Source organism: Esox lucius, chromosome 12 (genome assembly GCF_011004845.1).
Source record: "Esox lucius isolate fEsoLuc1 chromosome 12, fEsoLuc1.pri, whole genome shotgun sequence".
Classification (NCBI taxonomy): domain Eukaryota; kingdom Metazoa; phylum Chordata; class Actinopteri; order Esociformes; family Esocidae; genus Esox; species Esox lucius.
This window is the reverse complement of record NC_047580.1, coordinates 11,025,717-11,045,617: the sequence shown is the minus strand read 5'-3', so window position 1 is coordinate 11,045,617 and position 19,901 is coordinate 11,025,717. Positions and strand designations below refer to the sequence as shown.

The 19,901-nt window shown below is 44.1% G+C and overlaps 1 protein-coding gene across 2 annotated transcripts in view; it reads left to right on the top strand.

Annotated features, from left to right (window-relative positions):
• The window catches only part of zbtb46 (zinc finger and BTB domain containing 46), a 69,673-nt gene extending 49,772 nt beyond the window's left edge, over positions 1 to 19,901 (top strand). The window contains exons 4-7 of one of the 2 annotated variants that reach the window (XM_020051890.3): positions 1,520 to 1,804; positions 5,920 to 6,284; positions 8,489 to 8,534; positions 8,748 to 11,271. In XM_020051890.3, the coding sequence (XP_019907449.3) occupies positions 1,520 to 1,804; positions 5,920 to 6,284; positions 8,489 to 8,534; positions 8,748 to 9,484 (1,433 nt within the window). In that variant the 3' untranslated portion in view covers positions 9,485 to 11,271. Of the gene's footprint in view, positions 1 to 1,519; positions 1,805 to 5,919; positions 6,285 to 8,488; positions 8,535 to 8,747; positions 11,272 to 14,403; positions 14,580 to 15,203 lie in introns of those variants that run through there. The other variant, XM_010875836.5, reaches the window with a different exon arrangement.

The window sequence follows — 19,901 nt, the reverse complement described above, 5'->3', positions numbered from 1 at the left end:
AGGGTGTAGGTGTTGGAAATGATAAGATGCGTGTGGTATAGAAAGTTGGATTTGGTCTTACGCACTAAAGTGCGCGCGTACACACACACACACACACTGAGGAGCTGCTAAAGACGAACTGAATGTTTACTCGATGCCCCCTGGGGTTTGTAAGACACTGGCTGGCAAGTTGTGTGTGTGTGTGTGTGTGTGTGTGCAGTGCTGTCAGTAGTTTGGCGTGTGAGACATGTAGATCTACTGAGGAGAGTGTGGTGGTGTCTGTCTACTGGTGACAGCTGTTCACAACACACTCTCTACTTGCTCTGTCGCTGAGCTGTCACCTCCGTCTAAACAAGCCTTTACACACTGGAAAGACTCTCCCACCTTCTCCCTCTCTCTCTATTGCTTCCTCTCTGCCTTTCTTCTGCGCACTCTAACTCTGTCTTTTTCCATCTGTCTTTCTTGCATTCGTTACGTTATTTTCATTTTTTCTATTTCGTTATTTGTTTCATTCTTTCCCTCTTTTGTTAGTCCTCCCTCCCTCCTCTCCCTCCTCTCCCTCCCTCTCTCCCTCCCTCCCTCCCTCCCTCCTCTCCCTCCTCTCCCTCCCTCCTCTCCCTTGCTATTTAGTGTGGGCTGCAGCCTGCATGTTTAAATGATCTCAGATGAGACAGTACCATTCATCGGTGTTGTGGGCTATGTCAACAGCATCCGGTCCTCGCCGTAATTTGAGGGGATGTGTGTGTGTGTGTGTGTGTGTGCATGTGTGTATTCGGAACATAAATTGTTGTCCATTTTAGAGACAGGATGGAGTGTTTAAAGGGGACGTATTACATAGATTATAAAAAGAGTCAAGAAAAATGTCAAGTCAATTTGTCCCACCTCTTGTGACTTTTTGTTGTGATAAACTTAATTTATTATTGATTGCATTAATTCTGTGTCATCAATCTACACGCAGTCATTTTTTTTTTTAATAACCTTCCCCAGATCTACATCTTCACACAATTTTATCTTTGAGGTTTACAGAAAGTTCTGTGGACTTCAAGGCTTGGTTTTGGCTCTGACTTGCATTGTGAAATGCAGGACCTTATATAGACAGGCGTTTGCCTTTCTAAATCATGTCCAATCAACTAAATCCATAACAAAAATGTGGAGAAAGTAAAGTATGAATACTTTCTTAAGGCACTGTATCACCACCAGCCAGGGTCGGCTCTAGCCTTTTGGAGGCCCTAAGTATAATTTGATTTGGGTCCTCACCCCTAGTGGTCAGGGGGCCCTAAGCGCTTGCTTATATTGCTTATGCCTACAACCGGCCCTGTCCTCAGCATATTGACAGAGTAAAACAAAAAGGATATGGATCATCTCTTCTTTTTTGTTGTTTTTTTAAAAACTTTTTTCAGTTTATGACAATGCTTTCAGTGCTTTTTGTGTGTGAATGGTTTACATTGTTTATATTAGTACTCTGTAAAGGCTATTTTGGTGAACCTCAACATGTAATATCAATTAAATTAAATGTATGAATGATTCTTCACTATTTTAGGTGCAGATGTGACGGAGCTCAACAACTCAGACAGTCGTGGAGAGCGTCTCGACTACTTCCTCAAACAGGAAGAGGCTCTAGCAGCAGGCGAGGCCAACTTCCTGGGAGCCAGTGAATCAGATGAAGCTGGGGGCGGGACCGGGGGCATGACTACCCCATCGGTAGCCAATCTGAGGGCAGCGTTGATGAGTAAAAACAGCCTACTATCGCTACGGGCTGAGATGCTGGGAGACGATAACCCTCTACTGTTTGAATACCTTCCCAAAGGAGGACACTCTCTGTCCCGTGAGTTACTGTTATAATAAGTTACACAAACATACACACACTGCCTTCTATATCCAGAGTTCTAATGTCACACTATACCACTGATGTAGAATCACCTTTCAAGTGTTGGCTTTTGTGATTTTTCTTTTTTCCAGCGTGTGTGTGTCTCTCACTTGGTAGAGTGTCTCACTGTTTAGCACACATGGTGCTTGCAACGCCAGGTTCTGGGTTTGATTCCCACTGGGCTCAGTGTGGAATTGTATGCACTCATTATTGTAAGTTGCTTTGGATAAGGGCGTCAGCTAAACAACTACAAATGTAAAAATGTGTGTGTGTGTTCAGTATTTGACAGGTTGGTGTGAAAGAGGATTACTCAGTTGTGTCTCAGTGAGAGAAAGTTGTGCTGGGAACACTCCTGGGTGCGTTAGACAAAGATGTTTTTGCTGGAGTGTTTGTGTGGTTTGATTCAATGTAGTTAATCAGTGAATGAAGGACATGTTGTGTAAAAAGGTGTGCAGGTGATTTGCTTTCCCCACCCTGTAGTCGAAATGTATGAGAATGGTAGATATTTAGATTTTTAGGCTTTTTCAAGCTCATTGCAAATTGTACACTCAATGTTTCTCTGTCAAGTTTTTTTGGTGAATTTATCTCTCAGTTAATGCGTTGCATGTACAACTAAGATAGTTACACAAAATGTCAACCTGTGGGGACATTTCCGCATAGGCATTAGGTTAAAGCTACAATTAGGGTTTGTGGTTAGTTTTGGATTAAGGTCAGTTTTAGGCTAAGTGGTTTGTGAAAGTAACATTTCCATGGACATTTGTGTCTGTGCGCATGTTTCATGTTCTCTTTACTTCGGTTAGTCTCATCAGTGCTGAGTTGTCTGCTTTTTTTTGGGAGAGAAAGGAGCCCTGTCATGTCTTTTTATCCCAGCCTCTGAACACTGACACACACACACACTTGCACACACACGCAAACTCGCAGATCTTTGGGTTATGATGTTAATGAAACATTTAAAGAATGTTACCTTTGCCAAATTACCCTTCTGAATGGTTCCATGTGCCCAGCGCCTTTCACAGTAGTACTACAGTGCGATTCTGTATTTCTACAGTAGCATGGTGAACTCTGTGGACGTGTTTGTCTGGCCGTTCCCAGTTTCCAATGACCAGCCGACACCTCCTCACAGACATTGTCAGTCGTTTTAAAAGTGGGAGGGGAAATAAACATGTCGTTCTCCCAGGTGTTGAAGGCAGGACAATCCTAGTGGGTTTGACCCCCCCCTTTTGGAGGCCCCCTTCAACGTTTCCCTCTTTAGCAACCTGCTCTCTCCACCTCTTTCCTGTCTTTATCCATCTCTCTTTGCCCTGTACCCCCCCCCCACGCCTCCTCAACTTCACAGTGTAGTTGTTGTAAATCCCTGGTAACACATCAATCAGACACATCAATCAGACCATTTCACCAGTGATCGCAGCCGCTATCGCCACGTTGTGTGCGTGCGTGAGTGCGTGCGTATGCGCACGCGTGCCTCTGTACGTGCGTAAGGTGGAAGCGTAACAGGCGGGTAATTAGTCTGCGTGAGCGGGGCTACAAACCGTCGCTGGTGGAAGTAATCCTCATCACTCCACCGGCGCCACAGGCACCGAAAGGTCACGCAAAAAACACAGTTGTGACTCTTGAGCCAAGAAAACGTTCAGATAGCTTGATCATTTCATGTAAGTTAATCGGAGAATGTGGTCTTGTCTATTCTCTTTTTAAACGGGTCTGGTTTGGAGGTGAGACCTTTTCATCAGATAGCGACGATTATGCGTGTGTTTGTGTGGTTGCGTGTGTTGGTGTAATACTCTCCGCTACCAGGTCACGGTGTTGTAAGCCAGGAGTTAGGTGGTCATGGGACAGCTGTTGTCCCCAGCTTAAAGCTAATTCACACATCAGCACTCTGCCATAGCTTCATCTCACACACTGAGATTGGGGTTATCCTCAGGAGAGAGTGTGTGTGTGTGCGTGCACACGCATGTTGATTTGCATTTATATGTAATGTGTATTCTGTCCTACCATGATTCCCTGTGACAGACATTCACTCATCATCGATCCATTGAGCTCTGGCAGCTCCACTGTTAGTTACTAATGAATAAGCCAAAGAGCTCTACTTCAGTTATGCCCTTTGACCTCTTCCCTGTCCACCTGTCGCAGCCGAAGGGTCAGCCAACCTTGGTCACACACACTGAGCCACACACACATACACTCACTAACGACGTAAGATTTCTTTCTATCACAACCCCTGCATCACCTTTTATTTTAAAAAAAAATTCTTTAACAGAGGGAACTTACTTTGCAAATCACTTCGGTACCAGTGTTTTCCCAATGCCCTTAACACCAGTTAAATGCCTAGGAAGCACAAGGTACCGAAGGATTGTCATTCTGCTGTACCACTGTTGTCTAGTTTCATTGATGGAGCACTTTGCAGTACAGCATAATAGATTCAAAATGGCGCCCACTCAGTTGGACCTCCTGTTTCGGGCTCCAAGTCTGACTGTGGTTTATAATCAATGTTTCTATAGCATTTAATTGACTGCATTGTTTTAGGAGCAGAGACACAACATCTGCAATAATCTTTATGGGACTGATGTTGAAACAGTAGATGTTCTGTAATTTTAGGGTCTTGTAGCTAATCCCTCGGCCTGTAATGTATGCTAACAAGGCGTTGTTAGGATGTTCCCAGAACATCAGGAGATGGTTTCATGGATGAACTTTGGAAGTCCCACGTTTGCTGTGTCATATGCTGCGTATATTTTCAATACTTCTACCAACTCATAGAAGCTTAACTGAATTTGCCCGGCAAAAATATGAATTAAAGACAGTCCAAGGGTACCACAAACAATACATTTCTTCAACAAACTAATAATAAACTTCACATTATTAATAGCCCATCTCACTATGTGGAAGTCATGTTACCTTGTTCCTAAAATCATGTCACTTGTTAAACTTGTCCAGTTTGGTGCAAGGGGAATTTTCAGAAAGAGAACCAGCGCAAAAATCCCTGACAGCCATTTTCTTACTTTGACACAACTGTACAATGTGTTCCAACGAACATCGAGGATTACAATTGTGCCACGAACAGAAAATACATATTTCAAATACAAACTCTACACATGAATGTATTTGAACCTAGGTCAGATCTGCTTGGCCTCTCGCTCTCTCTCTCTTCCTCCTTGTCCTCTCTCTCTCCCATCGTTTCCTCCCACTATTTCACCTCCCCTGTTCTTCCCTTTAGCCAGTGCCTGATGCGGGGGAGAAAAGGGGGAGTGTGTGCGTGTCCGCCTACTGCATAGTGCATAGGGCAGCAGCTGAACAGTTCCACAAATGTGCCCACGATGGAGCATCGCGGATACGTGATCGGGCCCTTTTAGGAGGCGAAGGGAGTTTCTGAGCCACAGCGTAACTTATGGACATTCCCCCCGAAACCCAGCGCCCCTCCCCAAACACACAATCACACGCTTAAACAAATGCAAAACTGGATCTCTAGGGAGGCTCGATACTGCTACAAGTGACTGTGTGCGTGAGGGCTATCTTCAACACTACAAGTCCAACAATTTACTCAGTTGTGGGGTTTTCTCTTCGGCTGGTTTGCTGGTGGTAGAAGCGGGCGACTCTTACTAGACCAACCTTCGATCCAGCTCTTCCTCAAAATGGACGCCAACGTAGACAGCTGCTGCCAAATCTGTTTCGTTACACTCGCCAACAAAAAGTCTCCTCCCGAAAAAACATTGAACGTGCATCGTCCTCGCGCACGTGAACGCACGCGAGCGCCCACTGACTCGCCCGTCCTCCTCGCGCACGTGGGTGGAAGGAGGAGAGGATGAACGAAAAGAGAGATTCGACCCCTTCACCCCGTCCTCATGGCTGGCGGAGGAGAAAACAAGCCTTATTTTTTTGTTGTTCTTTCCTCTGCTCCGCACTGGCTTGGCTGTTGGGCACACGGCGGCTGGTCTCGGCATTCCTCCGCCCCACCACCTCCCCCCCCCACCCCACCCCCATCCCCCGCCCCCCTCCTCCGTGCTGCGGTTGTGTGGATACAGCCAGCTGGTTGCCCTTTGATCCAGAGTGGGTGGGTGAGACTCGTTTCCTGTGCTCCTCAGGCCTCCACTCCAGCCACCACCGTCGTCAGCAGCAGCGCAGCCCAACACTTCCACCAGGAACCACGGCAGGGGCCTCAGGGGCCCCGTTCCGTAGCAAACAAGGGGCTGCTCCCTCCTCCTCCTCCTCGTCCTCCTCTTCTTCATCCTCTCCTCCACCACTTCTCCTTCCTCATCTTCTCCCGCCCCCGCCGTCCTCCCTCTGCCGGCCCACTACCCCCCTGCGGCCCTCTGAGGGTGGGCCCCTGGGGGCCCCTGCGTTGCGAGCCGCGGGAGACCTCGCAGCTCTCCACTCGCACTCAGAAGGGCTGGCTACGGGTGTCGAACGAGCCCCAGAGCGGCCCAAGACCTCCTCGCCCTCACCAGAGGTAAGATGATATGTTCTCCCCAGGGTTGAATTGTGGCCCTTCAGGTACTGACCTAGGATCAGCCCATCCTCACTAGATTATGACCGATGAGAGGGAGGAGTGTATAATTTACTGGTGGTCAGTGTCAGATGGCCACTTCATCCCTCTCCTTCTGGGACCGGTTTTCCAAAAGAAACTAATCCAATTGAGATCAGAATGATCAGATCATTTAAACTCTTGTTTTTTGTGCAGTGAACAGGACCACACCTTGTTATTTACAGGACAGGTTTTGGTACTATTTCTGTCATATAGAAACAGAAATGAGCAGACATCATGAAATTCAACACTACTGTTGTTTGCTCCTTGGGGTTTAAGGCCTGGTGTTTTTGTAAAAGCACTTTGTGACAACTGCTATTGTAAAAAGGGCTTTATAAATACATTTGATTGGTTGATTGATGAACAAAGGTGTCCCTCTACAAAATATACAGCAGCATTTAAAAGGTAGGAGACACCCAGTAATATGTAATATGCATTCAAACTAAATACCTTATTTTTGTTACAAAATGTTTATGTAATATGTAATAGATAATGATAACCTACTCAAAAGTAGTTTAAACGTAACTGAAATTCTCTCCACTAATTGTGATCAAAGGTCAGATTAGATGATCAAATCCTTATCCCTATCCAGAAGATCAGAATTCTCATAGACCGATCAGGAAGGAGGTCCTTCTCCCTCTACTGAGGGATAAGGATTAGCAAATTGTTATTACTATCCAAAGGATCAGAATCAAATTTTTCTGTTTTGAAAAACCCAATTCAAATATTTAATCCTATCCAGATTGGAATAATGCGATCTGATCATTTTGGAGAAAACCGGCCCCATGTTTTACCTAGGAGATATGGGAGGGTTTGATGGGGGTGGTCATGTATGCCCCTCAACCCTTCCCCCAACTCCTTAGTGTTGTGTGTTTGCTCATTAGTCTAGCTGACTGTGTGTAGTATCTGTTTCTTGTCCCTCTGCTGCCTTTATTACTTCTTCTGCTCCATGTGTCTTGTTTGTTTCTTTCTCTTTTCCTATGTCAACTCTTTTTCTTCTTCAGAACTTTATTACTTTTTAAGTCTAGGGTTCTGTTTTTCCTGACTCCCACTGTCTTAATGTAAACCACTTCTATACATGTAGGGATTACATACACCAAAATTAGACACTCAGATTACATACACCTAGATTGGATACACCTGGATCAGACACCTAGAATACATACACCTAGATCGAACACCTAGATTACATATACCTAGATCAAACACCTGGATTACATAAACCTAGATCAATACATGTGGGTCAGAGACCTAAATTACATACACCTAGAACAGACTTGATGGTATGTGGGAAGTAGTGATCATAGATGTAATATTCGTTGTGGCGTTAGAGGATTTTAGGAGTCAACAGAATCAATATCTGGACTATAAGAGGGTTGAAGCAAGACCACAGGAACGTGCTCCATTCTGTGTGGGTCTGTGCACGTGTGTGTGTATAAGAGCAGCATTTGGTTTCAGTAGACCTCCCTCCCTTCAAGCCTCCATATCTCTGTGGTCAAGCCATCTGTTTGCCCAGTGCCAGTGTTCTGTTGTTCAGGAGGGAGGGGAGAGGGAGGGGCCGGGGGTGGGGAGGAGGGCGTGACTTTAGTTTAGGGATGTACACACATACACAAACACACATGGGCATGGGTCATTGAACTAACAAAAGTGCACCAGTAACCTCTATCTGGAGAGAGGAGTAAATATTGAATACTTTTTTCATCTGCCTCAAACCCCCACCCTCTTTCTCTCAATCTTTTTATATCCTTCTCTGTCATCCTTTTTTCTCCACCTGCAATGTTACGGTTTAAATGTGGAAAAATTTCCCACCGAACCCGTCCCTGAAAAAGGCCTAGGGATGCCGGGCAGAACACACCCAAACACTTAACCTCTTCGCCATCTCACTTTGCAATAATTTTTTTGTTTGAGTGACCAAGTCTTGTCATTTAACTGTTTCTTTGCTTTCTGGTCTCTTTAACAGTTTGTCATTTATGTTCTTTTTTTTTTTGTTGTTGCAAGATTGTGTGTCTGTCTGTTACTCTCTGTGCCATGTCCACAGCTTCGTTGCCTGCATGCCCAAAACACATTCTCCCATACAGTACATTGGAGATCTAGGTTGTTTGTGTTAACTGTGGATCTGCTTTTGTCAGGAGGAAATGCGGGATGAAAAGGACTCTACTCAGGGATACAGCAAAGGTATGTCTGGTAACTGAAAAGAGGTACATTTTAGATTATCCTTAGACCTCTAATCACATTTTACCATTGTCGTTGTTAACAGCATCTATGAAGGAGTTTCTCATACAGTGCGTAATTGGTGGCCTTGTCTTTCATTCCCTTTCTTTCACACTCTTTCTATACATTCACTGTCCTCCATCTCCCCCGTCCTCCTCCATCCCCCTCCTTTCTCAGTATTGGACTTCGGCCCAGCTCCCATGGAGGGGGATCAGATGGCTGAGGGGCGGCGTGGTGTGTCCAGGGTGGAGGTGCTTGAAAGTGGGGGGAGAGGGGCTCCATCGGGATCTGCTTGGCCCCAGGAGCTGGCCTGCTCCCTGTGTAAACGGCTGTTCAGCAGCTTGGAGCAGCTCAGGGAGCACGAGTACCATCACACCCTGTCCCTCATGGCTCTTTCCCTGGACTGGCCCGACCTGCAAGGCAGCCTAGCCAACCACCACAACCAGTCATACTCCAAAGCTCCGATTCACTCCCAGTCTCTCTATCGCCCCCCGGTGGACGAACCTTTCCCTGCGCGCTACCTCTGCTCCCAGTGCCCGGCCACCTTCACCCTCAAGTCCAACGCGGACCGGCATGAGAAAACCATCCACTTCAAGAGGAAGCTAATGCAATGCACGTACTGTCTGAAACATTTCCGGGACCGCACCGATCTCCACAGGCACATGTCCTCCGTGCACTCACGCGAGAGGGGCCACTCGTGCCCGGCCTGTGCCAAAGCATTTAGTACCCAGAAGAACCTGGCCACACACTTCAAGGTGTGCTGCCAGGTGGGGGCGGGGTCAGGGAGAGGGGTCGGAGTGGAGGCGGGCCAGGGCGGGGTCGCAGAGCAACTTTGGGACTCGGATCACGAGATGAGGGTAGACGCCCACAGCAACCATAACAGTTGCCACCGTCATTTGAACGTGGTCGATTGAGCTCGGATGCGTGCAACGATAATAAGAGCACACGCGTGTTATACACATGTCGACGAATGGCCTGCCGTGGCCGGTCGTCGCTAGGTAACATTGCTGCAAAGCTTTAAACACTATTTATTTCTGAAAGGTTTCTTTTCGACATCTGAATTCAAACCCACACAAGCCTAATCTCAAGCACTCCGCTAACCTATTGCCTAATCCCACCCTTAACTACCCTCGAGGGGCAGCAGGTTATTATTTGACTGAATGTTTAGGATAGTAGTGGCCGTGTTATCTAGTGGAAACCGTGGCGTCAATGCACTGAGTAGGATCACCTCACCCCAAAACCACTAGCTTTCTTCTGATTGGATGAGAGTGCGTCACCGCTGGCCCCAAGGGGCTTGTACGGAACAGCGCTGGTATATTTTCTAAAGCCTGTGTATTATTTGTAATTATTTAACATTAAAGGTCAAACCTCTCATAAGAGGTTTGTTTATACATAGGTTTATATTTTGAAGCAACCTTTAGGCATCTTTTCAAAAAGCACAAATACTATGCAAAGTGAACCGTGAACATTTACTGTTCCGGCAGTTGTTTTAATATGCATCAACATGAGACTGTTTGGCAGTCTTTGTCATTATGTACAGCTATCACTTGTTTATGGAGTTGGCATTGAATGAATGTTCAGGAGGGCTCGTTTCTGTGATATGGTGCTGTCACCGGAAAGAAAATTTGCTCCGGGCAGAATCTGGTTTCACCACCTTTCTTAAAACCTCCTCATAACTATTTTGGAGGGAAATCCTGGAAAAGACCACGGCATGAGGAGCCGTGGGCTCTGTGCTTTGAGTGTGTTTTTTTCCGGATCCCCCAGCCCCACGTCTCCCTCCGTGTTACCAGTCAGGCATTAGCCTGGCCTCGCTTCTCCATATTAGGCAGGGAGATCTGTATCTCCAACTCAATGCCTCTTAGTAAACCGCCACCTCAACACCACCTATCGGTACCACCTGCTGGTGATTTGATGTAGTACACTGTCACTAATTTAGCGTTTCTACTCGACACACTGATCAAGCGGTTGGCTCAAAAAGCAGAGTGCCCTAATCCTATCAAGCCTGAAACAATGCTGTTAAGTCATCTGTTTTGAACATTGATTTGAATCAGGAAGTCTTCTTAAAACTAGGAAGTTGAAATGGAAGTTGAATGTGGGCTTGCTGTGCAATAAAGTCATTTCAGCAGAAATGATTGTGGATAGTGACTTAGGGCAATCAGGGTCACCTGTCATGCTCAAGGACATAAGAGTTTTCACGTTGCTGGCTCCGGGATTTGATCCCGCAATTACTGGTCAGATGTTTCTTCCACTGAGCAATCTAGTACTCCGTTCTTGCATTAAAGTACACCTTTGGAGTTGAGGATGGATAGCAGACTGTGTTGACACACTGACTCCATCTGCTCTGATATGACATTTCTGTAATGGAAAACGCAGGTATAGAAGATTTGCAGTTGCTATGTCCGTCCTCTATTGGGTTGTGTTGTTTTCAGATCAGGGCAGATGAAAGGATGACAGAGCCACTTTAAATCAATGGACACACTCAGGCCCCCAAATTCTCAGAAACCTCACCCTAAACCCACCAAAGGAAACTAGCCATTGGCTCTTCTCAGGTCAGTCAGGATGGCTAGTTTCCTTGGTTGGTGGAGGAGGGGCACCACTTGTCTGACCTGAAAAAAAAGAAAGGAAAGAGTCACGGTTGGATGTTGTGGTACCAGGAAGGTGTACTGTTCAGTAAAACACTGCCTGTGATTAATGTGCTGAATAAAAGTGTGCAGGGCAACAGGGAGAGAGGGGGAGAGAGAGAGAGAGAGAGAAAAAAAAAAGCGTATTTGTTGTGAATGGCAGTTGGACCATAGACTCGGATAGACAATGTATTGTTGTATCTGTCTCGTTATGGCATCTATGAGAGCATGAGTAACACATCTAAGGCCAGGTCCTTTTTGAAGTGGTACATTTTATTCTTTCCAAGTAATTATTTAGCGGATCACATGTTGATGCGGATGGAGTCAGGTCTTTAACTCATGCAAAGTCCAACAACTTCAGTGGCAATGCCCATGCTAAAAGGCATTGTATCCAAGTTGAGTCCTCTATCTATCTCTGTGGTGGGGAACTGAGAACTAGGCCAAACCTGTCACTTGCTGTATCTTAAATTAATTTACTGATTGCTACTTTATAAAAACATGGTGCATTGAAAGCGTTTTGAATGTATAATTTGGCCGTTGGATTGTTTCTATTTTAGTAACTGAATTGTGGAACCACAAAGCTCTCTTTCACTGTCTGGCAGTCCTTAAGGACTTCAACGTGTCACAGTATTTGAACGGTCTGAGGAAAACGCTGTCTCGCCACAAACATTACTCTCTGAGAGCTAGGACTCCTAAAATAGCTTTCCTTCCCTTCACTTCCTCATTCTGAGAGAGAAAGTTGAAAGTTTTTCCCCCACGTCTCTTTGACATTACTGTAGTAAAGTAGGATAGTGACGTCAGCTTTGTGCTCATTTCATGTAGGGGCTTCAACCAGTCAACCAACTACCCATTCAGTCACTTCTGGATTCACATTCCACTGTCAGCATGCGCATCAAACCCATGAAGCCAGCCCGTTAGCAACCCTCAAAGAACCACGCCAATCTGAAGCAGTGTGCCGGTTCTTGTCAATGTGTGTACGTCTTTATACTGTGAATTTCCCTGACAGAGAACAACAGATGCCCTCTTAATGGCACATTAGGGCCTAAGCTATTATAACTTTGTTTAAAAGTAGTTCACTCAAGGGTGGGTGATTTGTCATGAAACCAGTTTAAACATGTCTGTATTCAATTTAGATACAAAACCATGAGGGATCAGCAAAAAACAACTATTGTTCTGATATGTAGTGTTTTGGGAAAGTGTCTTAAATACAATCTACAATTTTTCACCCTAAATCATCTTAAACTTTCCCTACCGAAATGCTTCCTGGCTACAAAGATCAAATTGGAAAAGCGTCTGATTTAATTGTACAGTTAACTGCTTGGTAGTTTTATGTTCAGTTATTTTTAACTCAGTACTTTACAATTAGGGAACAATGTTAAAAAAGGGCCAGAAGTTGGAATTGTTTCATCAGATTTTTGGACTTTGGTAATGAGGATCTTGTGGAAATTGCGGTAAAAGTGAAAAGAGAAAGAAAAAATGTTATTTAAAAAGTACAGTTTCAATTATACAAGATAAGTTCCAAGTTTCGTGGAAAAGACCTGGGAGTCATTTGAGAGCTACAATGTGTTGTTTTGGTGTTTTGTCCATACAACCAACCAGCTAAGTGGGTAACTCGTCTTGTTTAAGGAACTCATCCCTGAACTGAGTGAAACATCAACCCATATACACACCATGTGTCTTTTCTCAGGGCATATGACTAGTCTGTCCAGTGGTCTAACAGTAAAGCAGGATCCTTTAAAATCAGACTGCTTGTGAACATATTACTATGAAAAAGCAAAGGAAGCTGATGTCAGTTGCACCGTTCTTATTTTGCTTTGTAAAAAATGTTTTGAGTGAAAAGACCGTATTTTAGACTATTTTTGAATCTTTTAATTCCTAAATATCATATCTGCATGTATTTTTATAAAGTCTTATGCCATTTTGTGGTAGTTTGCATTCTGTAATCAATAAACTATGAACAGAAACACACATCAGTGTCCAATTATTGAGTGTTGAGTCCTGTGGTATTGTAGAAATATACATTCGACAGACACTGCACCGAAAAATATATTTAAAATCTTATTTTCCTTAACTTCGCTATCAGGTAAGTAATATGTATCTGCATAAGGTACAATTGAGTCAGAAACACGCTTGTAGTTGCTGGCTATAGACTTTGAATCACGCCCACTTTTCCCAACCAAGTCCTGCTGAACCATATGAAAGCCAGTAAAAGGTGCCCCAATTTTACCGAGCCCTGAACTTTTTTAGTCCACATGAAATTCTGGTTCGTCAGGTAACAAACATCAGTGTATAAATCTAGGTAACGCACACACCCACACACTATACTATTTCCTAGAGCATGTACTTAGCCTTTGAGCATCTACTTAGCCTTGGATCGTTGACCTAATGGGCTTAAAGTAGGAGCCAGGTGATAACAGGACGGTATTACAAGGCTGTTTTTGTGTGTGTGTGTCATGTCCTCCTTTACCTGACTTCAACTGTGGGAGTACCAAGTCAGTCCTCAACCCCATGTCTGCCAGTCATGTCAGTACTGTGTTCCTCCTGTGATTCAGTGGTTATGTAATGTGGAACTAGACATAGATCTGTCATGGCCCTAAACCCAAATCCGGCTTTGTTCTAATCCCCCTGTATCATCTCCTTCCCCTTTTACCAGACTTCAACTAGTTGGTTATTGTTTTTTATACTTGATCTCGTGTGTGTTTTTGTGTGTGTAAAACGTAGTGTTGCATATCTGTTTATTGGCCTTACTGCTACTGCCTGTAATATCTTTGTCTGTTTATCTATCTGTCTGTCTCTCTTCGCCACAACCTATTATCTTCCTGTCCTTGAAATGTTGTCTTTGTGTGATAGAGTAGTGACCTCTAAATAAATAGGATGCTGTCGACTTGTTCCTTGTTTTTGTTGTAGATGTCTTCGGCTTGTAGTTTGAAATGGCTTCCTGTTTAGAAAACGAGTTGCTAGGGAAACTGTGGGTTTCCTTGATATTTAGTGGGCATCTGGATTTGTTATGAACTCAAGTGATAAGTTTAGGATGTTAGGGTCTCTTAAACATTTGTCTCAAACCAATAGAACTGTTTAACTTCAATTTCACATCTTTTTTTTCTGCATCTAACTAATTTAGATGTTTCAGAACTTTAGATTTTTAAGTAAACCTTGAATTTCACTTTTATTGGAGAATCCCCAAACTAATAATCCCCTCTCTTTGTCCACAGTGAATGACTTCACAGTGATTCGGAAGAAGTTTAAGTGCCCCTACTGTAGTTTCTCTGCCATGCACCAGTGCATCCTGAAGAGGCACATGCGCTCCCACACTGGCGAGAGACCCTACCCATGTGAGATCTGTGGAAAGAAGTTCACCAGAAGAGAGCACATGAAAAGACATACACTGGTGAGTGCAGTGCCATAGCAGACAGTCACCGCCAGGGGGCAGCAGTGAGCCAAGTCACACACACCGGCCTTCACTAGTGTGTGGTTGGAAGATGGGGCTGTAACACTGGCCTTAGAGGTAAAGGCAGTTTCAAAATATTAGATGAAGACACTTTACCATTTGTCACTGGCACCTCCCCTTCTGTGTTCACAGTATTACAATACTGTATAGGTGACATTAAGGCTGGTATTCATTCAAAACAGACATTGTTCACCCAGTGTCCAGCTTTCTTGCTATTCCGCCATGCCCGACCACACACTTATTACACACAAACACACCCCCACTCAAACACAAATGCCTCCTAGAGAGGCCAGAGATTAAAGCTGTGAGTAGTGCCAGATGAAAGCCAGGGCAGAGCAAGACAGAGTAACATCCGGCTGCGGTGGGCTCTGGGGGAAGTAGTTCATGGAGTAGAGACACACCCACTGTCAGACTATAGGCCTGTTGGTTGAAGCAGAAGCCGTCTCGCATACGTTGAGTGTTTCCGTGTGTCCAACTCAGTTGACAGTGACCTTCTATTTTCTATAGGATCAAGGTATGTGTTAGGTGTTTGTTGATGGGGTGTGTGTGTGTGTGTGTCTACAGGTCCACAGTAAGGACAAGAAGTACGTCTGTAAGGTCTGCAGCCGTGTCTTCATGTCGGCAGCCAGCGTTGGGATCAAGCACGGCTCACGTCGCCACGGCGTCTGCGCCGACTGTTCAGGGCGGGGCATGGCGGCGCTGCTCGACCACAACGGGGAAGCGGGTGGAGACATCTCCCCCGAGGACGAGCTGTACCCCGGCGACCACCGCTTCCACGATGACCAGGCGGAATGCGACGGCGACGGCGAGGAAGAGATGGGCGACGAGGAGGGGGGGAAGTGGAAGGACGACTCAGGGATGATGATGGAAGGAGATGGAGCCATGGACAATGACAAGGAGGAGAGCGATTCCTCGGCGCCTGAGGGCGAACAGCACAATGGGAGCGAGAAGGATTTCGGCTGGATCTCTTAAGGGATCCCATTGATTCTCTGGCCTGTCTGTTGGAGACAGCTGTCGTTACCTTCGCCCGTGGGTGGGCCTTCCCCTGAGTGGGGTACGTGGGCGATAATGATCCTAACCCTAGAAAGCCGCTCCACGCAAACACACACACACACACACACATGCAAACACACCCACACACGCCAACACACACTGAGCCCTGTGCTGATGCTAGCACTGCCATGGCAGAAATTGAGCGACTGAAAGAAAAGAGAAAGAAAGCGAGGGTCCTTCTGCTTACCTCTCTTGTCTGATGACGTTTTTTTCCTCTTTACTATGTTTATTTCGGGCGAGGACCAGACCAGCTTCTGTCCTCTGGTTTAGATGTTCACCTCTTGTGACGCCGGGACCCAGGAACAGTCACGCGATGTCTCGGGTGGATTCAAATCATGTGGTCACCGGTCGTGATGGATACAAGAAGTCGTCAGGAGGCTGGGGAATTGTTGCCATGCGGTCCTATTTCAGGACAGTCTCTTGTCTTTCGGGGGGGGGGGGGGGGGGGGGGGGGGCGTATTTTACCTATTGCTAAGCTGCACGCGTCAGGCAACGGTTGGCACGTTGTCTCCTGCAGACAGAAACTGCCACAGACTTGCACTTTACTGTCGACTAGACTCCTGTCAGTGCCCTCAACCCGTGGTTTACATTTTCAATCTGATTTTACCTACACAACTCGGTGACCGCACCTACCTTTAAGGATATCTCCTAATGACTGTTATGCTATATAAATATATGGATATTAGAATACGTGTGCAAAGTTTGATGATTATAATAGCTTACGCCTTTCAGTGGGTCCGTTCTCCTCTGCTTAAGTTTACCACACGTTTCTGTTGAGCCGGAATGAGAATGATGAAAGGTTGAGCAAACATCTAACCTAACGTGCCACAGGAATTCTGTTCGATGGCGTAAGAGAGAGAGAGGGGGCGCACACGAGTGAGAATTGTGCTACAAAGGGAGAGAGAGGGAAAGATGGGAGGATATACAGCGTGAACACTATGCAGGAACATAATGTCTCCATTTAGATGTAAGTGTTCTTAGTTAACCAACTTTCGGAGGGAGGACAGGTCTTTACTACAGATACTTACTTTCAGAAAGAAGGAGAGAAAAGGAGAGAGACAATAACTGAAAGAGAGTTTGAAAGAGGCTGTCTTGTCCAAAGTGAATAAATGCCTCTCTTCTTCCCTACAGATGCTATATTGTAATTCGATGTCCATGTTGTCGCAGGAATGTTCCCGTAAAAATTGCAAATGTGCAGTGCATTCATTGTAGAAAAAAAACACAACACTTTCAAATACTGATTTGCTTTAGCAAAAAATATGAACCCCTACAAAACATTTCCATGAATTGAATACAGATAGTAATTCACATTTCCTGTTGCTGCAGGATTACTGGCCTGCTGTTTCAAATTAAGACACGGCATCTGTATTTGTCCTGTCCCCTAACATAATGAGTGGAACTGTACGTGGGCCAGTGGGAGACTGAATACAATGGAGACGGGTCAAAAATAATACAAGCACACTATTTATCCTTTCAATATCTGGCTATGGCTTACATTCCATCTTTCTCACCCCTTTTTCTCTCACACATCGTATCTCTGTGCAGCTGTCCTGTCGAGAAGCAGACTTTCTTGGAAAAAAATAGAAAAGCTGTGTCTTTTTTTGTACATTTGGATACTGAATATGCATACTTTTACATCTTAGTGAACCTAAAGTGTGGTTCATCTTTCTTTTTAGTTATGACATTTATTTCAGTTTGTATAGTTATAAAAAGGCTTCAGGGAGGGGCCTGGTCTGTGGCTTTTATGACGCTTGGTTTTTCATTTGAAAAGGTTATTTATTAAAATGCATTTTTTGTAGTTTAATTATTATACTATAAAGACATTCCTTTTCACTCCGTTTAATGCCATCTGTTGGTATAGTGTGTGTGTGCTTGATTGGATGTGTGTGCGTGCGTGTGTGTGTGCACATGTGAGATGTTTCTTAAATTTCTTACAGTTATTTCCATGTGCGCAACAATAGATTTAAACATTTTAAGAAAGGCAGATCACATCTTATGTTGATCAGAAGTGTGTTTATTGTGGTTCTGATTATATTATTATTATTATTATTAAGTGCTGGATGCTAAGCTTTATTGTGTGTTTCATTTGAATATTTTATATCTTGTATAAGAAAGAAAGCTTTTATATTTTGCCTTGTTGTGGACAGCAAGCCATAAGGCTTTTCTGAACAGCTCTATCGTGCCAGTTCTCTGCTACTAGTTTTGCTTTTGGTTTTACAGAGGAAAAAAAGACAGAATCTGAGGTAGATATGGATAAGAACGTATACGGTATGAACCATGCTTCTATATTGCTAACGTACACTAATTGATTTACACCAAAAACAATCTATTTTGTTGTATCAAGTGCTTTTGTTTCTACGGTTCGCGTGCAGGTGCAAATATTTTCAATTAATTGTGGTCTAATAATTTTGTTGTTGTTTGGATGCTGTTTTTTTTTTTATCTATCTTTTTCTTTTTACAGCTTTCAAAGCGCACATGTTGTATGTGCATTGTATACATGTATATGAAGGGCCTTCTGACCTACTAGTCTAGAACTGCTGGAGATTTGCATCTTTAATCCATACTGTCTTTGTTTTTGTGGTTTCCCAAGGTGTGTTCTACTGTATCTATCCTAATTCCAAATCGACCACTGGCCTCAATTCCCTATGCACTTTGATAGGAAAGATGATAGGTTAGGTGTTAGTAACATGAAATAATTTCAACCTGTCCTACAAGAGGTCCTTTCAGATCTATGACATATTTTGGCTAGTGTGCCTGAACGCTCTAAAGGAATAGGAACAGAATGGGCCACAGTGGTGCCTCTGGGAATTGTAGTTTTGCCTCAGGTGGTTACAAACCTGGTCGTCTGGTACACATCAATTCACATCAGCCCCAACCCTAGACACTGTATCCAACGGGCACTGCATGTGTGTTTTTGATTTTGCCGATTCAAGATGCCTTCTCCACGTGTGTTGACTAGCTTTATTTCATTTTGATTATTTATTGTCATTCTACCTACCGTCTGCAATTTCAAACCTCTTGAAGGTTTTTAGAAGGGAAACGGATGGCGTAGAGTGGATATTCTGAATGTTAATGGCTGAATATGATGGGATTTTCCAGAGTTGTGTTGTATTCGGATAGAGGTTTGTATCAGTGCTCTATCTCTGTCCTCCACCCGGTGCTTCTTCAGTCCAGACAATTTTTGACCAACGAGATGTTATTACCCACTTATTATCATTGCCTGCCTGCCTGCCTGCCTTCGTCTTCTTGTCTTGGGTTGTAATTCAGGAAACATTCGCCATCCACTCCCCTCAACAATGTGCCTCGATACATTTTACCTTTGTCTGCGTGTGTTTCAAGCGATAGAAACGGAAATCATGTACAGTATTTTATCTCAATCCCAGGTGCAAAAAAAGTTGAGTAAAGACTGTTTCCGGAGAGACAAATCAAGCTGTGTGTTTTAACGTTTCCATTTCTGACAGTTAATTAACCTTTGTGCCCTGTTTTTTTTTTTTCATGGTGTTAACATGCCATTGTCAGTTTTGTCATACCAAAGTCTCTAGCATCTGCATATTACTGGTCCATTTCACACCATGCACAACTGGAACTGTCTTTAGCAGATCAATATGGGTATTCCCTTCTTAGATGTACAAAATTGCAATCCTGATTTAGCCTGTATAGCTTGATTCATATGTGCAAATCACAAAGCCATAGATATGGTCATATTCTAGATTATACTCTATTTGAAAATTCTTACTTTTATTTTAGAATCTGTTCTTTACTAAGAGTGTTGTGTGTATTCATTATATATAAATTTACATTACTATATTATTATATATTATTTATTTTCTCCCACGTTTCGTAAGGTGTCTTTCGTTTCTGAAGTGAGACACTCGAAACTTGACAGTTCTTTGTTGGGAATCTTGTTCCATATGATACTGACTTTATATTGATTATCATAAACCTGTGTTTGTAACGAAGATGTGGTGAATAATCAAAACCTTGTTCTGTTTGGGAGGGTTAAAGCGGGCAGATCGTCTGTATATGATAGCACCGATTAATTGAGCGTTTTTATAACCAAACACGAACTTCCCAAACGTCCTGTTGTGGGGGCTAGCCAAAACGGCTAAGCCAGACCTGTTTCTAACTTCATGTTTTGTGGAATTAGCTGAACTATTATTTGCAAAACCAATCAGTCTCAATAAATTTGGAAATTGCTGCTGAAAAGAA